The 21896-nt window shown below is 39.8% G+C and overlaps 1 protein-coding gene across 1 annotated transcript in view; it reads left to right on the forward strand.

The window, feature by feature from the left end:
- Positions 1-2209: 2209 nt before the first annotated feature.
- LOC138167536 (chondroitin sulfate proteoglycan 4-like) overlaps positions 2210-21896 on the forward strand; it is a 112512-nt gene continuing 92825 nt past the window's right edge. The window contains exon 1 of the mRNA XM_069096518.1: positions 2210-2331. Within this exon, the coding sequence (XP_068952619.1) occupies positions 2316-2331 (16 nt within the window). The 5' untranslated portion in view covers positions 2210-2315. The remainder of the gene's footprint in view (positions 2332-21896) is intronic.

The following is a 21896-nucleotide window of genomic DNA, read 5'->3' on the forward strand; positions in this document are numbered from 1 at the left end:
GGGATATTAAGCATTTTTGGCTTTTAGAACCAAAGTTATGATACAAATTAAAGCTTAATATAAGTTTGTCTTAGGACTGTTGCCTTCCATCCAGTGAAACTAGGATGTCCCTTATATAAATGCCAAGATAGTGGTGGTATGGGAAAGGAAATGTTGTGTTCTTTCCTTATTGCCTTGTAGAAAATTCCTTAAGAATAGAATCATAGGATTTAGAACTGAAAGTTACCTTTAAAAATCACCTAAAGTGGGGTAGCTAGGTGGTGCAGTGAATAGAGCACTGGCCCTGGGGTCAGGAGGACCTGATTTCAAATCCAGCCTCAGACACTTAACACGCATACAAAAAACTAGCCGTGTGACCTTGGGCAGGTCACTTAACCCCAACTGCCTTCCAAAAAAGCAAAAAAAAAAATCACCTAACTTTTCATAGAAGAGGAAATTGAGGTTAAATGACTTTTTCAAGGTCATATAGTTAGTTAAATGGAAGAACCAGGTTCCAAACCCAGGACCTCTGAGTCTATATCCAATGTTCTTTCTACTAATCTATATTTTCCTTTCCAGCTTAGACATACCATGTTTCTTCAACTATTGAATGCCTAACATATGCACATTAATTTGTAATAAAGGCTATGGAAATTACAAAACCAAGTCCCCATCTCTTATAATCTAGTTGGGGAGATAAAATGAATACATTTGGATACATATGGAAAAAAGAGAAAACAATGTAAAGTTGTATAAGGTTTAGATGCAATGATCTACAAAGGCCTTAAGTACAGCAGAAATTCAGAAACAAAGTCATCACTCAAGATCTAAAGGCTTAATGGAGGGGTTGAGATTTGATCTTGAAATAGGTTGAATTTAGATAGATGGAAGGGAGTGGGGGAGAGAGGAGAAGAAATTCTAAATTGAGCCAGTAGTTGACAGAAAAATAGAATTCACAGAAATCAGTGATAAGAGGATAACAGTGTGGTATCAGGAGTGATATCAGCAGTTTATACCACATAGTGCGCATCTCTCTGTGATACAGATTTAGCCATGCTGGATTAAATATTGCTTGTATCTCAAAGCTCCAATTTAACCCATCTGAGCAATTCTCATGGAATGAATTTGGTTTGAAATTTGTGTTCCTCATTATTCTCTACCATCCCTTTCTGAAAGAAAGACATGTTGGGAAAGCAGAGCCAATTAAAGGAAGCCAGGCTCATATATCAGCATTTCTCTTCCCTGGGAGTTTCTAAACACCCAAGTAAAGCAAAGTTTCCCCTACAGAGCCAAAATAACTTAGGTTTCCGGTTTAAACTCAGAAGATTTCCATTATGAAATTTGTTACCAATTTTTTTTTCATATTTCATATTGGAATGTTGATATTAAGCAACTGCCTTCTCCACAAAAATATACAGGGCATCTTTTAACACAATATCCCTTTTATTTCGCTTGGCATGGTAAAAAGCGAACTTTGCAAAACAGGGAATTTGGAACTTGTGAACTGAATCTTGAGTTGGAAAAACTAGATTATTGCTGTTTCCCATCTCCTTCCTAGGAGAAGCTTGATTGTTCACATGGCTTGAATGAGATGGAGTCGTGAACTCTATTCCTTTTGGTGAGACAGAGGACCACCAAGTCTTATTTTCTGCCCTAACATTACCTCCCAAGGTCCTTAGTCCTTACTATCTGTTTTGTCTTTACATACTTCAGACCTCTGGCATTATTATCTGTGTCCTGGCAGAACCTTGGGCCTTGACCCTTAGAATCTCTGGGCCTTTCCATCCATCCCATAGCTGAACTTCCTTTTAAATAGCTTGTCTCCCTAATTATATCAAAAGGTCCTTGAGAATAGGGGGCATCCTAGTTTTTCAATGTGTATCTCTAGCACTAAGCACAATGGCTGTACATATAATAAGAACTTAAGAAATACTTTTTCATTAATGCATTCATAGAAAAGGACCTAAACAATAGGTTTATTCATTGCTATTATTGTGTTTCCTTGATGCCTCTTCATGGCATGTATCCAAATGACCCTGAACTCTTGAAGGCTATGACAGCAGAACATAAGCTCTGATAGGTCTTTTCAAGTTGAAAAGGCTTGGGGCATGGGCCTAGGAATTGGCTGATTTATGAAAAGGCCATTATTGAACTGGTTGCAGAGGGAGGAATTTTTCAGCTACAGCAACTTGTAAAGAACATCTAAGTTGTCGAGGATTTGCCGACTTTATCACAGGTGGGAGTATATACGCTGATGAAGCCATTCATCCTTGAAGAATTGAAGTATTTTTTCAAAAGACTGTTTAAGTGGCAGAAAATTATTTTCTTGTAAGATAATGGCGCCCTCAAGTGGTAAGTTCTTTCTTGTCATTCTAAACCAAAAGAGCAGTATTTTGCCTTTTCCTTTGAGTGTTTGGAGAAAAGGCTTTGTTGTTGCTGTTTGTTGGAATTTGAGAGTAATGGACACTATTACTTAGCAGCACCTTTAAAGGTTCTGTGGGAGGCATGTGTGCGTGTTTCGTATAATAAACCAACTGAACTCTTCCAAGCCTTCCAAGCCTGGAGTTTCAAGCAAGGTCCCCTCAGACAATGAGGCCAACGAGGTTGATTCATGGCTTATCTCCTAACTTCATTCACCGTGGGAAAGGGAGAGCTTACTCACAGCATTAGTGACCTTAGCAGATTTGACATTTGCTTATAGGTAGCAATTAGTGGAGAAAGATGAATGCTTCCCAACTATCCTCTGGACCTCCTCCGTGAAGAAGGTGAGATAATGATTTGTGTTACGTCCTGTGGCAAAGGATGCTGAATTCAGTTATCTTAATTAATTTGCTTTCCCCCCACTATATGATATTGGTCCAGTTTAGTGGAATGTAGAATATGCAAAGGGAAAAAAGTATGGGGAAAAGGCAGGATATGTGACTTAGGCGACAATATGGAAGACTTTGCCTGCCTGGTCAGGAAATTTCCATTTTTTCATATAGGTAGGTTATAGAAGATCACCGAGAGTCAGAGGAGTAATGTGAGCATAAAAATGTGCTAAGAAGTTCATTTTTTGTCAGCTATAAAAAGGATGGATCAGAGGAAGAAGAAGCTGAGAGAATGGAACTCATGATGCTCTTATGGTGAGAGTCCAGGGGAGGGATGATGAGGGTCTGAGCTAAGGAGGGAGCAGTGGGAGTGGAAAGCATAGAGTCACTAGGTGAGATTACTACTGAGGTGGAATGGGCAGGATTTGGCAGCTGATTGGATGTGATGAGTAAGGATGTATCTAGTCAAAGATGATTCCTAGGTTACAAGCTATGTTACTGGTAGGATGCTGGTACCTACCACATGCAACAGTATATTATTGGTGAAGCCAAGAATGAATCACAAATTCGGCCCTGCTCTGACCAGTGACCTAACACCTGGGTCACTGCCTGAGTATGTTACCTAGATGCAATAAAAACAAATTCTTGCATTTGGAAGTTTAGAACAGGAATCAGAAAGCCTGGCTTTGATAAGTTTTCCCAGTGTCTTGAAAACTGGGGGTATTAGAGAAACATATCTAAACTTTATTGTAGCCTTCTGAGGGGGGTGAGAGGTGGGGAAAAAAAGAACAAAGTAAAAAAGTGCACAGCAGATAATAAAAGAAAACTTACAAGGAAGTAAAGGAAAGGTGGACAATTCTCAATGTGATTATTTATCATACAGGCATTTTTTTTTTTTTGCTTTTTGGAGGGCAATTGGGGTTTAGTGACTTGCTCAAGGTCATACAAGTTTTTGTGTTAAGTGTCTGTGGCTGGATTTGAACTCAGGTCCTCCTGACTCCAGGGCCGGTGCTCTATTCACTGCACCACCTAGCCAACCCATCATACAGGCATTCTTGAAATGAAAATTTAGTGCTACATATTTTGAAGCCTCTCGGATGTTCTGCTATGCACATGAAATGCTTTTTTTTCTTTCTTTGTATTTAAGTTCCAATATTTAAGTTTATGAAATGCTTTTGTTTCTCTTCTCTATTCTGTACTTGGGCTCTGACCCTTGATTAGAAAATAAAATTAAAAAAAAAGAAATACTTATAATGGCAAAAAAATTGGGGGTATTTCATTTCAGTTGCAATGATATTGTTGTCTTAGGGTTTTGGGTAAGGTAACTTGATTCAGTGCCTTGTTTAATGGACCAGGGAAGAATCTCTTTGCTTCTTGGTTAAATGCCATTCTTATTTCCCCAGGATAAGAATAAGGAGGAACACTTGGATTATTATTACAGGAGTTACAAGTGTTTTAAAAGCAGATATATGGATTTATTTTTCACTTCATTCTTTCAAGAATTAGCTGAGCTGTGATGATTTGGCTCAGAATTAGAGAGGGAGGCAAGGGAACCCAGTGAATGGCAGAGGTAGCTGTACTCATCCTTTAGGGAAGGGAGTACACCTGTTTTCATATATTTGAAGATTTAAGTGGAATAGGGACTAGATTTGTTCTTTTTGACTTCAGAGGGTAGGACCAGAAGGGAAATTGTAGTAAGACAAATTTAGGTTTGATAAAAGGAAAAACTTCCTAACAATTAGGACTGTACAAAAGTGGAATGGCCAGCCTCCAGAGGTGGCATGTTCTATTTCCAGTAGCAGTCTTCAAAAGAATTCTGGAAAATCTGCTACAGAGGTTGGAGCATGAATTCTTTTTAATTTTTTTTTAATTTTTGGAGGGGGAAGGCAGGGCAATTGGGGTTAAGTGATTTGCCGGAGGTCACACGGCTAGTAAGTGTTAAATGTCTGAAGCCAGATTTGAACTCAGGTCCCCTTGACTCTGGCTGGTGCTCTATTCACTGTGCCACCTAGCCGCCCCATGGAGCATTAATTCTGTCAGGAATGGATTGGACTAGGTGGACTCTGAGGTCTCTTTCATCATCTCTTAGATCTTATCATTCTAAATTTTTTGGTAGAATCTTCCCCCCATATTAACTAGCTAACTAGACTATTCACAGTTGACTCTCAGAAAGTTGGATAATAAGATCATAGATTCAGAGATGGAAGAGACCTTACAGGTCATCTGCTCCAATCCTCCTGTTTTGCAGATAAGGAAGCCATGGTCCAGAGAAGCATAGGGACTTACCTGAGGCTACACAGTAAGTGGCAGAGCCAGAATATTCCTCTGACTACACAACCATCATTCTTTAGTACTGGTTATAGAAGCATATCTAGGTGAGAGATGATGTTTGGTTTTATAAATCTGATAGAGAAAAGCAGCTCCTAACACTTATACAAAATAATCAATCCCCTAGTTAGATCCCCCCCAAAACCTGGCAGAATACTGGCTATGCAGCCAAATGAGACAAGGCTAGCTAGACTCTGTGAGAATTTAAACTGCTAATGCAAACTTGCCACAAGAGGGCGCCCCTGGACAGTTACTCATCAGTCCAAGCTCTGAAAGCAATTCTCAGGTCAGTTCAGATGTCTTTATTCATTCTAATCTTCGGTTTCTCCATGCCCAAGCTCCAAACACTTCTGTTTAACCCTAATAATGGAAACACACCCCACCCCCAGCATTTAGTGCAGTATCTGGCACACAGAAGGTGCCAAATAAATGCTTATTGATTGATTAATTCATCATTAAATAATCACTGAAATTGCAAGTGTCCCTGATCTAGCCAAAGGTCTTTTGGGGAGACTGAGGGGCACTGACTTAATAAAGCTTAGAAAGTTAAAACATTAACATGAGTTTGATATTAGATTTGTAAGTTCAATAGATTTCTAAGCATGAAGAGCAGATGAAGCAGACCAAGTGATCAGAGGACTTGTTTTTCTCTAGTTCTAAAAATGTTAGTTCATATGAACTTATGCCAATTGTTTGGGCAGTTATTGACTTGTTAGGAACTCAATTTCAGAAAATTTCTAACCTTATTCAGTCCCCATCTCCCTTCCACTGTGTTTGGTGTACTTGTCTGTTGTTTACAAACTCCCCTTCATCCTAAATTTCTTCCTCTCATGTGCCTTCTGTCTTCTATCAGTCGATGAAACCTAGCTTTTCCCTGAAGGTCACCAACACTTAGAAATAACATGTATGTCCTTGATTCCTGAGAAAGTATTGTCCTATGCAAAATTATAAAGGGAGCAAGTAAGCAAGACCCAGTCCTTACTTCTCCTTCTGCACATTCTCCCCTCCTTTTGGAGAGCCTTCTCTTGTATTGCTGCAGAGGGAACAGACTAATTTATACTAGGATGTTAGTGAGTTGCTCCTTCTAAAAGGCATTTTTAAAAGTAGGGTTAATGGGAGTGGGAGAGGAGATAATACATAAATCAAAGGAATGTTATTTTTAATGCAGAAATATGGAACACTCTCACCTATGGGAGAAATAATGCACTGAACCAAATTGATGACCAATTGAATCAAGATGGTGCAACAAGTCAGCCTGGGACAGCAGGAGGCAAAACAGATTTTCTGGGTTCAAGTATGAGGTAGCATTGGGGAAAAAGAGGTAAAACTACAATGATGGGTGACTAAACTATGTTTCTGACTATATCTTTCTGAGTTCTGCCATTCTCCCACACCAGCTCTGTCACTAGGTGTGATTCATGGCCTCTCTTGACCACCCCATGTGTTCCACATCCCCTTCTGAGCTCACCACTAGATGCTGAGAAAGTGAGAAAGCCTTTTAGCTTATGGTCATCTGTGGCACTGGGATAAGGTCCTGTCATATCATGAGCTCAGGAGGGTGGGATCTGGGTGAAGTAGTAGGGGCTGAAAAATAAGTTGGAAGCAGAGGCTCAAGCTTTCTCTTACTCTGTACATCCCTTAACCTCCTGGCCCCATATGCTGCCCCACCAAAGACGGAACCGTGACGGGTCCACAGATAGCACTGGCAAGGATATGGACAGAATGGAGTCAACTTTAAAGGACTGAGTGATGATGGCAGAGGGAGGTTCTGAAAATGGCAATGAATATGATGACTTCTCCTGGCCCTGTGTGTCACGGTGTGAGCAGTCAGCCTGCTTAGATAAGTGATTTTGGGTCTATGAGGAAAACGGCCCTCACGTAGCTATAGGGTTGGAAAAGGGAGAATTATTTTAATAAGCAAATAATATCTTCATATTCTTATTTTAAAATTTTAGCAACTAGTTGTATCTGGGGAATTGTATCTGGGGGGACTTCTGGCATTTATATGGAACTCATGCAGCACCACATTGCCGAACTAAATATTTCTTGGGGAAAAATCGTTCTCTCTGAATCATCAAGTCAATCAGACTTTCTGAGAAATACTAAAAGAGGGTGAATGAACTAAGCTGTAAGTTTTATTAAGCTGGAAAATTGATACTGACTGTTTCATTGACATCTGCAATCTTTTTTAATGCAAGCAAAATTATATTTAAAGATAGCTAATTGAAAGATTCCTAATTGCTCCCTAATAGCTTTTCAGGGGCTGGAATATGAATTGTACAGAAGGTACAGTGGTGTAGGAAATGGGGTGGGGGAGGGAATGACTAGCTCCTCCCACCTTCTCTGGAGGGTGATCTCCACCTATACTATAAATATCAAAGCCCATTCAGTACATGGCAAAATGGTGTAATGGAAACAATATTGGCGTGAGAGTCAAGAGACCTAGCTTGTAGTCCCGGCTCTGCCAAACATCTGTGTGGCCTTGGGCAAAGGACTTCGCCTCTGTTTCATCATCTAGAAAATGAAGGAATTGGGCTATCTCTAGATCTCCTTGATGTTTCTATGGCCCAGGCAAGACAGGGGCCTGGTGGAGGGATTTAGCTAAATAGATGTGGCCTTTTACTCCTAATACAATTATAAGTTTTTCAATGCCAGGCGCTGCATCTCCTCCTTGTTCTGTAAAGTCCTGGGTGGGTGGAGAGATGGATTGGCACAGGTATGTGAGACCAGTAGAAGAAGCTGGACTGTCTGATGTGGGTGGGATGATGATGTCCCTCCAAGCAGCCCTCGATCCCATCCTGAGCTACACAGCCTTTAACTTAAACCTTGTTAATAGTACTCTGCACACCTTAAATTGAGCTGGTCTGAGAGAGCTGTGTTAAGCCTTCTAAACTCAAATAGTAACCTTCTCTTCATTCCGTGCCCTGGGATTCCAGGAAGAAGCCAAGATGGAGCTAAGGGTCTCGGGTCTTAGTCACACCCACGAAACTTTTAACAGCTGGGACAATATAGAAAGAGCCCAAAAGCAGAGTATGGGAAGGGGATGTAAGACCTAGACGATGTAACTGAAGAGAAAAGCCTGCACAGGACCTAAGCATTGTTCCTTGCAGGAGATTTGGGCTTATTTGGGGCACACTGCTAACAGTGGAAAGAGTAATGGATTTAGAACCAGAAGACCCGGATTCAAATCCTGCCTTTGTAAGGTAATCTTAACTGTGTGACCCTTAAGGCAATTCCCTTAACTTTTTTGGGGACTTAGTTTCTTTATCTGTAAAAGGACAGAGTTGAACTCTGAGGTCCCTTTCCATTCTAAATCTACAATCCTGTTTGCTCCCTGTGTGACAGGAGACAAGTCCCTTCCTCTCTCTCGCTGATGGTCCCATTAACCCTCTGTCAAATGAGGGTGTCGGATGAGATGGCCTTTGAGGCTCTCTCCAGTTCTAAATTCTGCTCTCCTGTGCTCAGTCACTCCTGCTTTTCTGCTCTTCCCTTCGGGGATTTTCCTATTTCCTGCAGAAGACACCAGATGTTCAGGATTTTCCACAGGTGCTCCAAAGAGAGGATCCACAAAAGTCAACGAGGAAAACAATGCTCTCAGCTTTTTTGTCTTGAACAACGTGCTTCAAATATCAGTTTTTCCGGGAGCAGGGTAGGGTCACTAGAGGGCATTTTGCTTCTCACATCTCACCAAGCTGAAGGATAAAAGGACAGGATTGAATCATATATTTCAGTGGCATAAAGAAGAGGGATAATGTAGCAGTAAATGAGTTTCTGGAAAGCAGAGCTCCACAACATTAAGCCAATTTTCTGGTTACAATATAGTCAAATATAGTTTCCTGTGGTTTCTTGTACTTCTTTAGCTAGTAGAACCAGAAAGTGGCTTCATTAAAAAAAAAAAAGTCAATTCAGCAAAAAAATGTACTCTCCTAATGAGGCCTGGTGCCTTCTTGTATTATGTTGGAGGCACCAGGGCCCCTGGGGGAAGGACAACCACAGCAGTCTCTGATTTTCCCATTCCAACAAAGCCTAGAGAATTCTGGTAAAGGGAATGAACAGCTCTGAGTTACCCTAGAGCTTTATTCTACAGCAGGGGGCTTCCAACGTGGAGCTGGCCTCTTGGGTGGGCTTGTGAATACATGCTTCCTAATCTGAATTGACCATCTGGGAAAACTCATCACTATGTGGGTGGCTTGGCAACCCTTCCTGGAGTCTAGCAGAGAAGCAGTTGTGAAGTCAGGAGAGGACAGGAGTTTTCTAATGAAGCTAAGAGCCCCCGGTAGCAGTCTGCTGAGAGAGAAATAGCCTCGCCTCAAATCTATGTGCATTTTATGTGTACCCCTTTTTGGCTACAGGTACAAGTTATCTTCCTTCTAGTCTTGATTAATGGTTTCTAACTGTCATTTTCTGATAAGCCTAAAAACTTAATTGTTGTGAGAAGCCTTAGGGAAGACTATTAACTCCCTGAGGTCAGGGAGTACTTCATTTTGGTCTTTGTATCTAGCACTTAGCACAGTGCTTGGTACATAATTTGAATGGATGGATGGATGGATGGATGAAAAAATATTTTTGCTTTTCAGTACTAAGCATTTACCATATGCAAAGCACTATGCTAAATGCTGGGATGCAAAAAGAAAATTAAGATGGTTTCTCTTCTGAAGGGAATAATATAATGGGAAAGTTAACACATATAGAAGGTTTCAGTTGTAAATCAGACGGTAAAGTCCTATGATCCTTAGGATGCAGCAGCAAAGCTGCTATAATGACATTTCTACTGTTGAAATCATATAATAATAAAAATATTTAACTTTATATAGCATATATGGCATGCACTTTACAATTATTATCTCATTTGATCCTGACAAAAATATAGGAGGTAGGTGTTATTATTATCTCCATTTTACAGATGAGGAAATTGAGGCAAACAGGTTAAGTAACAATAACAATAATACACATAGAGTTTACTACCTGCTAGACAATTATCTCATTTAATCCTTACAATAACCTTGCAAGATAGGTGCTATTATTATCCCCATTTTATAGATAAGGAAACTGAGGCAAATAGAGGTTAAGTGACATGCCCAGGGTCACACAGCTAGTAAGTGACTGAAATAAAATTTGAACTCAGGTTTTCCTGATTCAGGACTAGGACTATACCCATTGTGCCATCTACTTCCCTATATATCTGTTCTCTTTCTGTCTCTCTGATGTTGAACAGTGCCAAAGACTTTGGTGATGAAAAGAACTTCATTTTTCTGGGTCTTCAGTAGCTGTGGCCGCAGCATTAGCAGAAACAGTTGTCAGATTAATGCATTGTTGGTGGAGTTGTGAATTGATACAATCATTCTGGAGAGCAATTTGAAACTATGCTCAAAGACCAACCAAACTGTGCCCATCCTTTGATTCATGTGACCTCAAGTTCCTCACAGGTTCCTCACCCCTGTCCTAGACCAAACAGAAGTGTGTTCTGAACTAAGAAGAAACCAGAGCTTGCCCTTCCTGCAAAGACCTAAACATGAATTAAAATCTAAGGCTTCCCGGAGAAACCGTGAGCAGAGACAAATTTATTTTACAGATGAGAAAACTGAGGCAAACAGGGTTAAGTGACTTGTCCAGAGTCACACAGCTACTGTGTTTCCCCGATAATAAGACCTATCCAGAAAATAAGCCCTCCCCTTACTGTGTAAGATTCCTCTAAAATAAGCCCTCCCCCGAAAATAAGCCCTATTGAGATTGCTACTGTAGTGAAGGTGATCCCCTGCACTACACGCTACATTACGGTACCCTCTGTATGCACCGTCCCCCCAATCAGAGCTGCAGCAGTGAGCGCGTCATCCTGTTCTTCCCCAGTGATTTGCTTATTGAATAAAGGTACATTTTTTTGTTCACATTTACCTGTTTATTAAAATTGCTGTCAATGTTCATTAAAATAAGCCCTCCCCTGAAAATAAGCCCTCTGGTGTTTTTCTGTCCAAAAAAAATAATAAGACAGTGTCTTATTATTGGGGAAACACGGTAGTAAATGTCTGAGGTCAGATTTGAACTCAGGAAGATGAGTCCTCCTGACTCCAGGCCTGGTACTCTCTGCACAGTGACACCTAGCTGCCACTTGGAATATATCAATTCATGTGTATTTCTTAATCCATTAGGTTCCTATTTTCTTAAGAGTTTACTCCCTGTGTATCTCTGCAACACCTAGAATAATGACTTGCACCTAGAAGGCTCCAATAGGTGTTTGTTGAATGAATGAATAAGATGTCTGTAATGGGAATGTAAATTGTCAAGATCTTCCCTGCCCCATGTTAAGTGCACCTGGAGCCTGTGGTGGGAGGCTTGTTTTTCAAGAGATTCCTTGTGATTGGGCAGTGGGTCAAGAAGGTTGTTACATTCTCTGAGCCAGGAGAAGGCTATATAACCCCTGATGGGAGGCTTTGCTTTGGGGCTCACTTTCAGAAGTGTTGTGTGATTTGATCAGATGAGACTCTGGGAAGCAGTTGAGAGCCCCCCAGCTTTGAAAAACCCAGATGTTGATGTTTCCCTCTCTGGTAACTGTGATTTGGTATGGAATGGTTGGACAGTTTGGAAACCTGTCTGCTTGATCTGTTTCTCTGTCTTGATAATTCTGTCTGTATATTCTGAAGTTCAGGGTGCTGAACTTTTCCCCCTGAAAGAGATAAATGATATATGTTTGATTGATTAAAGCAAGCTTGTTAACCCATTTTGAGTTGCTTTCCTTCAGCAAAGCAGATCTAAGAACCTGTGTTGGCAGCCACCCTGGCTGGGGATGCTGGGGTGTTTGCCACTACAATGTCTTACTCTGATGTTGATCTTTTTTAAATCCACTTCCACTTCTAAATGAACAACTTTTAGACCTTTATCTAAACTGAGCAATCATTGATAATCAGGTAAGGTATAATATTTGGAGAAACATTCTTTAGTAGTTTTACACTTAGAAAAGGCCGTGAGTGATGATAAATGAGGAACCTGACACTTCTGTTTGGTCTAGGAATTTAGCACTATTTATGGCCTACTCATGTATCCTGATTCTTCAGCACCCAGGCAGCCTTTACAGCACAGAAATTGGCTGGAAACCATGATGTCTTCGAAACACTTGAATGATAAATTGGACCTGACTGAAGGAAGAAGAGGAATAGCAGTGTTATTAAGGGAAATAATAAATCCTCTCACTTTGGCAGGATATTAGTCAAATACCTTTGGAGAGTTCACTAATTAAATGTTCCCTAATTTACCCAGAGATCACTAGCTAGCTCTTGGCAAGAAAACCAAACACTTAAAGCTCCCCCATAGATTATTTCCACTATTTAAATGTTAGAGATTTTTCATTTCTATTGTCAAGACTGATGTTAGAATCCTAGAGATTGTATAGGAGACGAGATTATCCAATACCTTTATGTTACAAATTAAGAAGCTGAGTCCTCAAGAAGAGAAGTGTCTGTAAGAAGGTAAAGACAAGTCAGCCCATCTTGCTTCCCGAAGGAAGACAATAAAAGACAAATATTACTTTAAGACAACCTAAAGTCAGTGAAGCCAAGTTTGAATCTTAATCCTGTTACCTGTTAATTGTGTGACCTTAGGCAAGACTTCTAACTTCTCTGGGTCTCAGTTTCCTGACCTTTAAAATGAAGGAATTGGATTTTAACCGTCTCAAATTTTATGCTTCTGATATCTTGTTTCTTTAAAAAAATATATTTCTATTCATTATCTTTTGCTTTGCATCACCTGCATTGCCAATACGGCCCTCCCATCTCTTACAAAAAAAAAATTAAAAGAAGGAAAAAACAGTATTGCAAGACCAGGTAGCCAGTAAAACTATATCATTCAAGTCCAATGTTATATGCAATGTCCCATACCAGTAGTGCCCCACTTATGTGAAGAAACAGAGGAGGAGCTTTCTTATATACCTTATATACCCAGCACTATTGCTGCTGGGCCTGGAGTCAGGAAAACCTGAGTTCAAATCCAGTCTCAGACACTTACTAGCTGTGTAACCCTAGGCAAGTCACTTAACCTCTAGCTGCCTCAGTTTCTTCACTGTAAAATGAGAATAATAATAATAATAATAACAGCATCTACTTCTCTGGGTTGTTATGGGGATTAAATGAGATAATAATTAAGTACTTAGCACAGTGTCTGGGACATAGTAAGTGCTATATAAATGATATTTTCTTTGACATCAAACTTACTATAATTTCACCAGTGTGTATGGGTGTTCCAAAAGGACCAGCACCTCTTGTGTGAGGGTTTGCCCAATCCTTTTCATATGGTAGCTGCTCATCCCCCTTTGGTATTTGCCTGATTCACCCAACTCTTTCACTTGTGGCTCTAAGAAGCTGTAGCATGTGCAGCAGCCACACCCTGGTAAACAGTCTAGGCAGACGGGCTGAACCTGAGGGTAACCGATGGGCCACAAAACTATCGGTGAGCTAGAGAGGTGTCTACCCCAAGCTCGTGAAGATGTCCCCCTGCAGAATGGGCGGATGAAAACCATTTGTTCCAACCATGGCAGATACAGCTGCCATGGAGCTCTTAGAGCTTGGTTAGACATGGAAGCCAAGGTCATCCACTGCATCCCTGGCCATTGCCAGTGATCCTGACTCTTGTCTTGCCACTGGACTTCCATGACTCTGGAAGAGAGAGTGGGGCTGATGACTTTGCACAACTCTGCCTCTCTTAAATCCAACTTACGAGCAAATCAAGACAGTACCTGTGACATTATTGGTCCTCTCTGAAAACGAAGAGCAAACATTATAATTTTGCAGTATTCACTTGGGACTGTTTTGTTGTTGCCATTCTTTCCATTATGCTCTTGGAATCAATGAGTATATTGTTTCCCTGATTCTACTTTACTTTTGCAACAGCTCACGTGTGGCTTCTCTAGAATCTTCATATTCACAATTTCTTAGAGCACAGCAATATTCCACTGTGTTAATGGGCAACAACTGGTTTAGCCATTCCCCAGCTAGTGAACATCTACTGTTTCCAATTCTTTGCTATTATAAGAAAAAATGCTACAAAAATATTTTGTTATATGTGGTGCCTTTTTTCCCTATTTTTTTCTTCATTGCCTTCCTAGGGTAGATGTCCAGCAGTGGGGTCTTTCAGTCAAAAAATAAAGACATTTTAGTCAGTTTCTGAGCATACACCAAATTACTTTCCAGACTTGTTGGACCAATTCACCACTCCACCAGCAGCGTGTCCAAGTGCCTGATAGTCTACAACCCCTCCAACAATATCTATTCCTATCTTTATCATCTTTGCAAATTTGCAGGGTATGAAGTGAAACCTCAAGATTGTTTGGATTCATATTTTGCTTATTATTTTCTGAACGCCTTAAAAATCTGTTGCTTCCAGTGGGTTTTCTTTTGTATTTACTTAGGCTAGTCCCACCCTCCTTCCTGACTTCATCTTATATACCATTTCCACTTCCTCATGTATGACCCATTGGGTTACTGAAGGCTTAGACTCTTAGTGTGGTAATAAGAGATTTTTAAAAATAGAATGCTAGCAAATCTTTATCTATTTCACATCTATTTGCTTTCCTCCTTCCAGTTTTATCTATGAATGTTCTTGGGATGATCTGGATTAATTAGTTCTCATGACAAACTTTTTGCTGACTAGTTTTTTTTCACCACTGCTTTTTGTTTTTTGTGGGTCAATACCATTTATAATCCTCCATCATCCTTCTCTGTAATGTTTTGTAAATGAGCTTGTTCTCTAGACTCATGCAGGCTCCCTTTGGATGCCACTTTTCTCAGATTGGCATGGAGATCAAATATTTGCTGGCTGAAGCAATTTCTGAGCTCTTATAACCTCCTCATTATAGAAGTCTTTTATATTCATTGAACTCCCCTAAGAAATGGTGATTAAGTCAATGTTTCTACTTTTATCCATTTTCCTTTTGTTCATAGCCTTGTTTAATTAGAGTGGGGTGGAGCTCTAATAATTGCATGAAATGACTTCTCATCATTGTCTTTTCTTTGAATTTGTTGCTGATTTTGACCTTTGCTTTATGTATCTGATCACCAGATTGTAGACAGACTAGTGATTCTGAAGTGACATCCACATTAGTAATTAGCTCTTTCTATTAAAAATGGAATTATTAGGATGTTGATGTTGCTCACGTAGCTTACGTGTGTCCCCATAGGTCTATCCAGATATGGATCTCAATATCTCTAGAGCCTTCTCTGTCAGCTCATCTCTAAGGGACACTGATTCTAGACAGGAGAAATAAGTGTCAGGCTAGAATGATATCTATTTGCCTCCTGCTAAATTTCTTTAGTGTAGGGCAGTAGTTAGTACCTTACAAATGTATGCTGGAGCCAGCTCTACCAGTTTGTGAGAGCCAATTGTGAAAATTTCAGTGAACATTTATACCTTAGGAATTGGCAAATTACAAAACATGGCTTGATTTATTGTCTGAAGAAAGTATAAATAATGAAGATTAAACTTAAAAGTATGTCCTGAGTACAATGGAGAGTGACTGAGTCTGAAGTTAGGAAGACCTATCAATCAAATGTATTAAGTTTCTGCCTATACGCTAGGCATTATGCTAAGTGCTGGGGGTACAAAAAGAGGTAAAAGATAGTTCCTGTCCTCAAGGAGCTCACAGCCTAATGGGGAAGACAACACACAAATGAATATATTCAAAGAAAGTATACATGAAAGATAGCTATTGCTTTGAAATATATTTAATTTTAAAGGTGTGCCCTATATTTTAGGGCAGCCTATATTTGGACAAAAACAATACTTTGCATCTTTTCAAATGCACAGATGTAGACTTCATGAGCATCCTTTATTCTTATCATTTCTGATAGTTTTCTATTGGTGGAATCCTAATAAAGCTGCCTCCAGCCCCAATATTCAACTTCCTTGTAGGTCCCACTAAACAGCAGGCCCACTGTCCCTACCTAGCTGCTCACTGCTACCCCCACTCAATATTCTAACTTCCTCACATGTGTCTCACAGCTCACTAGAACAACAGGTGTGCCCATGAATTCATATTTCCCACAGAAACAGTAGGTGTCTCTATGCACTCAACCATAACCACATCCTTCTAGTCTCAGACAGGGCCACAAGACTCAGCCAATCAGAAAGCGGAACCACCAGGATGCCCAAGCAGGATGTGGACCCCAAAACAATAGAAGGGACTTTGTCTAAGTAGGCATCTGTGCAGTAATAGTAAAGAACTGACCTAGGGTGAATTTATGACAATCTCATTATCATACATACTCCCCCCAATGAGTTTTTCTGTATGCATTGTGAGTGATCACATGTGCAGTTCCACTGTGGCTGGGACCCTTCCCCTATTACCTAATCCCTTAACAAACCTCTCCTGCCTTTTTAATATTCATAATTTGTTATGTAATTGCATCTTTACCCTATAAAAATCCATCTTGCTTTCTCTGAAGTTACTGGTTCCTCTTGGAACTTAGACCACTTCATGAGAGGCGTCAATCTCAATAAATGCTTATACTTGGATTAGAGGTGGTCTGACTGAATTCTTTGAGACAGTTCCACCACAACACATCATGAAACTGCAACACTATGACCTACAACTTGATGTCAGGAAATAGGCTGCCTTGAGGAGCAGTGGGTTCCTCATCACTGGAGGTCTTTGAGGAAAGTCTGGGCAATCACTAATTGGGTATTCCTTCCATGTATAAGAGATAGGCTAGACGTACACTTTCCAATTACCAAATTCTGTCATATCGCCATTCTGCTAAAATTTTAAAATGGCTTTCCGCTACCTACAGGACAGAGGACAAACTGCTTGGGCTGGTACTCAAGGCATTTCATAAGCTGATCTGTATCTTCCAGTCTCCTGTAAGTACCCTACAAAAATGAAACCCTAGCCTAACTGATCTACTTCTTGTTCCCTGTGACAAAAATTGTTAGAAGATCCATTTAATGGAACTGGTGCTAATTATTCAACACAGAGATAGAAAAACCAATTTATTATGCTCAGAGCATAGACTCACTGTATACAAAAATCAGTGAGCCCTGAGCAGTATTTTAGCAACCTTATGTAAGTTTTGGTTACATGATCAGGATGGATATAATGGAATTTCAAAGAGTAAATAAGGGAAGATGATAATTTACAGAACAAAGAATAGATGGAGAAAGGGAAGATTTATATTAGGCAAAACAGGAAACTAGGTGAAAAATACTGAGGTCATAGCTCTTATCTCAAGCTGTAAATCTGCAGACAGATGGACAGAGCAGGAACTAACCAGTTAACACCATAACTATAGTGGATGTTTCAGTTTGATTTTGCTGACTCCAGCTAGTTACTGACCTGTTCATCTTAAGTAAATGACATTCTCTTATCCCCAACCTAGGATCTCACATTCCAACTTCTGCTTTTTTCTTTAACTAGAAACCTTCCTTCCTGATCACCATCTGTGTGCAAATTTTACCTTTTCTTCAAAACCCAGCTCAACTCCTACCTGTTCCATGAAGCCATCCTTGATCACCCTGGAGTTGACATTCCCCCCACCCCCAGACTCTTGCAGCATTTACTTTTATATTATTCATCTGGTATTTAGCTTTTGCTACCATATATTGTTTTGTCTTTTTTATGTAGATGCCTATATCTTCCCAACTAGATTGTATGTTCTTTGACACTTAGGCTTCTTTATATCCCCAGTATTAGTGTTAAATATATACTTTGTAATGATGAGTGCTTATTTGCTTACTATGGAGACTTGTATGACCCTTATGGGGAGGTAAGCCCTTGAAACTAAGGGAATGAATCAATACATAAATTAATGAATAAAACATTTATTAAGCACTTATTACTATGTGCAAAACACTGGTAATGAAAATAGAAAGGTAAGACAGTTCCTGCTGTCAAGGAGATCATATTCTAATGAGAGAGATAATAATAAGGTTTCTTTTTTTAAATTTTTATTTCAGGGATCATACCTTAATTTATTTCCGCCATAACCTTAGTGCCCAGCATAGATGCTCAGTAAACACTTGTTATTAATAATAGCTCACATTTCATAGCTTCACATTTCATTCATTCCTTTATATACACTCATTTGGCCATTTGATTAATTTAACAAATGCCTACATATATTAAAAACGAAGCAATTCTAAATAATGTTAAATAATTAAATAGTTTGGGAGTAGCTAGGTGGCGCAGTGAATAGAGAGCACCAGCCCTGGAGTGGAGAGGATCTGAGTTCAAATTCGGCCTCAGACAATTAACATTTACTAGCTGTGTGACCTTAGGCAAGTCACTTAGCCCTAATTGCACTGCCTTCCCTCCAAAAAAAAAAGTATCAAACAATAATTAAATATTTATCTTTTGTGCTTTCATTTTTTAAATTTCTGATTCCTCAGTGGGAAAATTATTATTCTTTACACAGCAGCCAGGCAGATGAGAAGACCTCTTGGCTGAGAAGATTTCTTGGTTGGTGTAACTTTTTCTGAGCTCTAAAAGTTATCACCGTCCAGGCACATCTTTCCCTCACTTTGACCAAATCAATCATTTAACAAGTATCCATGGGTTACTTACATAGGTTACTTAGCTCTGGGCTCGAGGAGGAGACAAAGAACTGAAAACATCTATCTTTCTCCAATGACTTTACACTTATTGTTCAGTTGTTCAGTCATGTCTGGCTTTTCATGACCCCATTTGTGGTTTTCTTGGCAAAGATAATGGAATGGTTTGCATTTCCTTCTCCAGCTCATTTTACAGATGTGGAAACTGAGGAAAACAGGGTGAAATGACTTGTCCAGGGTCTCACAGCTAGTGTCTGAAGCTAGAGTTGAACTCAGGAAGATGAGTCTTCCTGACTCCAGACCTAGCACTCTATCCTCTGTACCACCTAGCTGCCCTGACTTTACACTACACACCTATTTTTTTTACCTTTACACACACACACACACACACACACACACACACACACTTCAATTCAGCAAAGATCCACTCAACATTTGGGGAGGCTTTGTATAGATGCAATCTCTCCAGGTCAGTATAAAGAATAATTAATGAAATGGGCAATCACTCACTCCTGAGGCCTTCAAGGTACCAAACTTTGTCATTTTTCTTAACTGTAAATTTTTGAAATTTGGGAAAATTGTAGCACATATCCAGAGTTGATATCTTGTCAACCTCCTTGTTGCCTTTGTGGAGGAGGATAAACGTGAGTACTGTGAGTTTTGGGGAAGCATCTCTCTAGATAGAGAGCAGCCACCTCAGAGGCCAAAAAATAGAGCTATATGAGTTATGTTAATAAAGACCCTCAGGGTATCCTTTATTTCCCTTCCTACTGGCAACAGTAAGGTGAGCCAGACTGATTCTATCCTGAACGAGGTCTCCACTATATTAGAGATTACTAAACACAGAGAAATTCATTTTCTCAGAGGAACAAATCTGATCTTTATTAACTGTTGGAATTCTTGGGCTTCTACACTCTGAGACTCTCCCCCACCCCCTTTTCCTTTTGCCCTTGGAATGCCACTGGCTGTGTTCTCTCAGCAAGCCTAAAAACCTTTAAAAACTCAATCTGTATCTTACTAAGTTGAAGCTGCTACCAGCTGGTACAGTCTTCCTTAACAGCCTAATAATAAATTTCAGTCCATCGGTCAGTGGCATTGTGCTAAGCACTGGGGATACAAATGTAAAAGACAGTCCCTGCTCTCAAGGAGACAGTATATAACTTTGTTGTTTTCTTAACTGCAAAATTTATATCTGGGGCAAATAGGGATAAACATTTGGCAATCACTTGTACAAATGCACAAACATTGCAGATTTGGTGATCGAATACACTGGTGTTAGCATGTTTGCAGGTTAGGCAGAGTTCTTCAGCATTCAGCAGGATGCCATGTCTTTCAAATTTATCTGTTTTTGTTTTGTTTTTTTGCTTTTTGGAGGGGGGAAGGTAGGGCAATTGGGCTTAAATGACTTGTCCAAGGTCACACAGCTAGTAAGTGTTAAGTGTTGGAGGCCAAATTATGTCTTTCAAATTTAAACTGCTAAGCAATGGAGGGCTGGGACTTGAGAAAGTTTCAGGATGAAGCAGAAGATGAAGGGTGAGCCCAGAAGGAAGGACAATGGAGGAGGCAGCTGCAGAGGAAGTTTAAATGCCAAGGCCATTTCTGCCCCTCCCCCCACTGGACTTACTTAACTGTATTACTTAGTTGATGCATGTTAATAAGACCAAGGATCTGGGCTTGATGCCTGTGTAGAAGAGAATCTCCAAGCTTTAATTTCATCCCCACCATGAGCAAAATGCCAAGAGCACAGTCACAGTACTGTGTGCATAGTCTACCTCTCTGGATTTCATATTCCTTAACTATGACATGAGGATAACATAATACCTGCATTCCCTTATTGTGTTGCTGTTGGGTCAAATGAAATAAGGTATATGAAAGCACCATAAAGTGCTATACAGTTGAGAACGTATGCAACTGTAGACTGCATTAATAGTATGGCATTCTGCACTGGTCCCACTATATCTGTGTTCAGTGGAGTACACACTGGAATGCGAATTTTTTAAACTTACTAATTATCATCATTCAGGTGTAAGGTATTCTTCCTGCTTGACCAAAACCTGAATCATGGAGTAATAATATTAAAGTCAAGGCATGTTTCATTTATTTGAGGGGTTGCTGAGCTTGCTGAAATTGTCCCATGGAATGTGAAAATTTACTGAAGGCCTTATATTTTCTTCAGATAAAAAGCCAAAGGAAGAATCTCAACTGTCCCTGATTCCTTGAAGATATGTAAATCTTTTCCTTCAATTTAGCCTATTTCTGAAATCACTAAACGCAGTTTAATCTGTAACCTGATTTATTTTACCTATAGTTTGTTTCTTTAGATGTATGAGATTTTAACTCTTTTTAACTGTTTGTTCAACTTTCATGGCATAGAAGGAAGTAAGCGATTATGAATCTACCTTTTAACTTCTATGATCTGAATGTACAAGACGGCAGTATGTAACAGAATTATTTCTCTGTCACTGTTGTAATTTTGCCTATAAGAAGACTTATTAGAGTTCTAATGGATGTTCGGGTTTGTTTTTTCTCTGAGGCCTGAACCTATGCTTGACTCTAATAATAAAACCTGGTTTTTACCTTTACAATTTCTGCATTGTGGGAAATATACTTTGTTAGCAGTTACCTACCATATGAACTCAGAGAAGAGATATTTCTCCCATGACAAGACACCCATAACTCATTTGATTTACTAGAATAAATGCTGCCTTGTATTGTTGAGTGGGCCTCTCACTACCACCACAACCTCTCAGTGGTTAGTGGTTAGGCAGGGCTCTGCCTTTTCACTCAATGTCCACTGGCCTAGTATGAAATGTTTTGTTTCAGGAGGGGAGAACGATGTATAAAGACTGGAAAGGCAGGAAGGGGCCTCCTTGTGAAGTTTCCTAGTAAGAAAAATCTACCAGTTGGCACCTTCTTTGTAATTTCTAGAGTTGCCTGGGGCAGTGAAAGGTTAAGTGATTTGCCCAGTCTCCCAGACAGATTAGATAGATGGATGGATGGATTGATAGATCTGGATATATGTGCATAGATATATGCATTATTAAGATATCTACATATATCTATCTTATTTGCACACACTTGTTTGCATGCTGTCTCCTCCATTAGAATGTGAGCTCCTTGAGGGGCAGCGCTTTGTCCAGCGATTAACACAGTGCCTGGAGTATAGAAGCGCTAAATAAATGCTTGCTGACGTGACCAGGAGTTCGCTACAATAATGAAGTTACCGCTGATTTAAAAAACAACCCCAAACTT

Source organism: Petaurus breviceps, unplaced genomic scaffold (assembly GCF_028583685.1).
Source record: "Petaurus breviceps papuanus isolate PSGF00001 unplaced genomic scaffold, PetGlider_PUasm1.0 229, whole genome shotgun sequence".
NCBI lineage: Eukaryota > Metazoa > Chordata > Mammalia > Diprotodontia > Petauridae > Petaurus > Petaurus breviceps.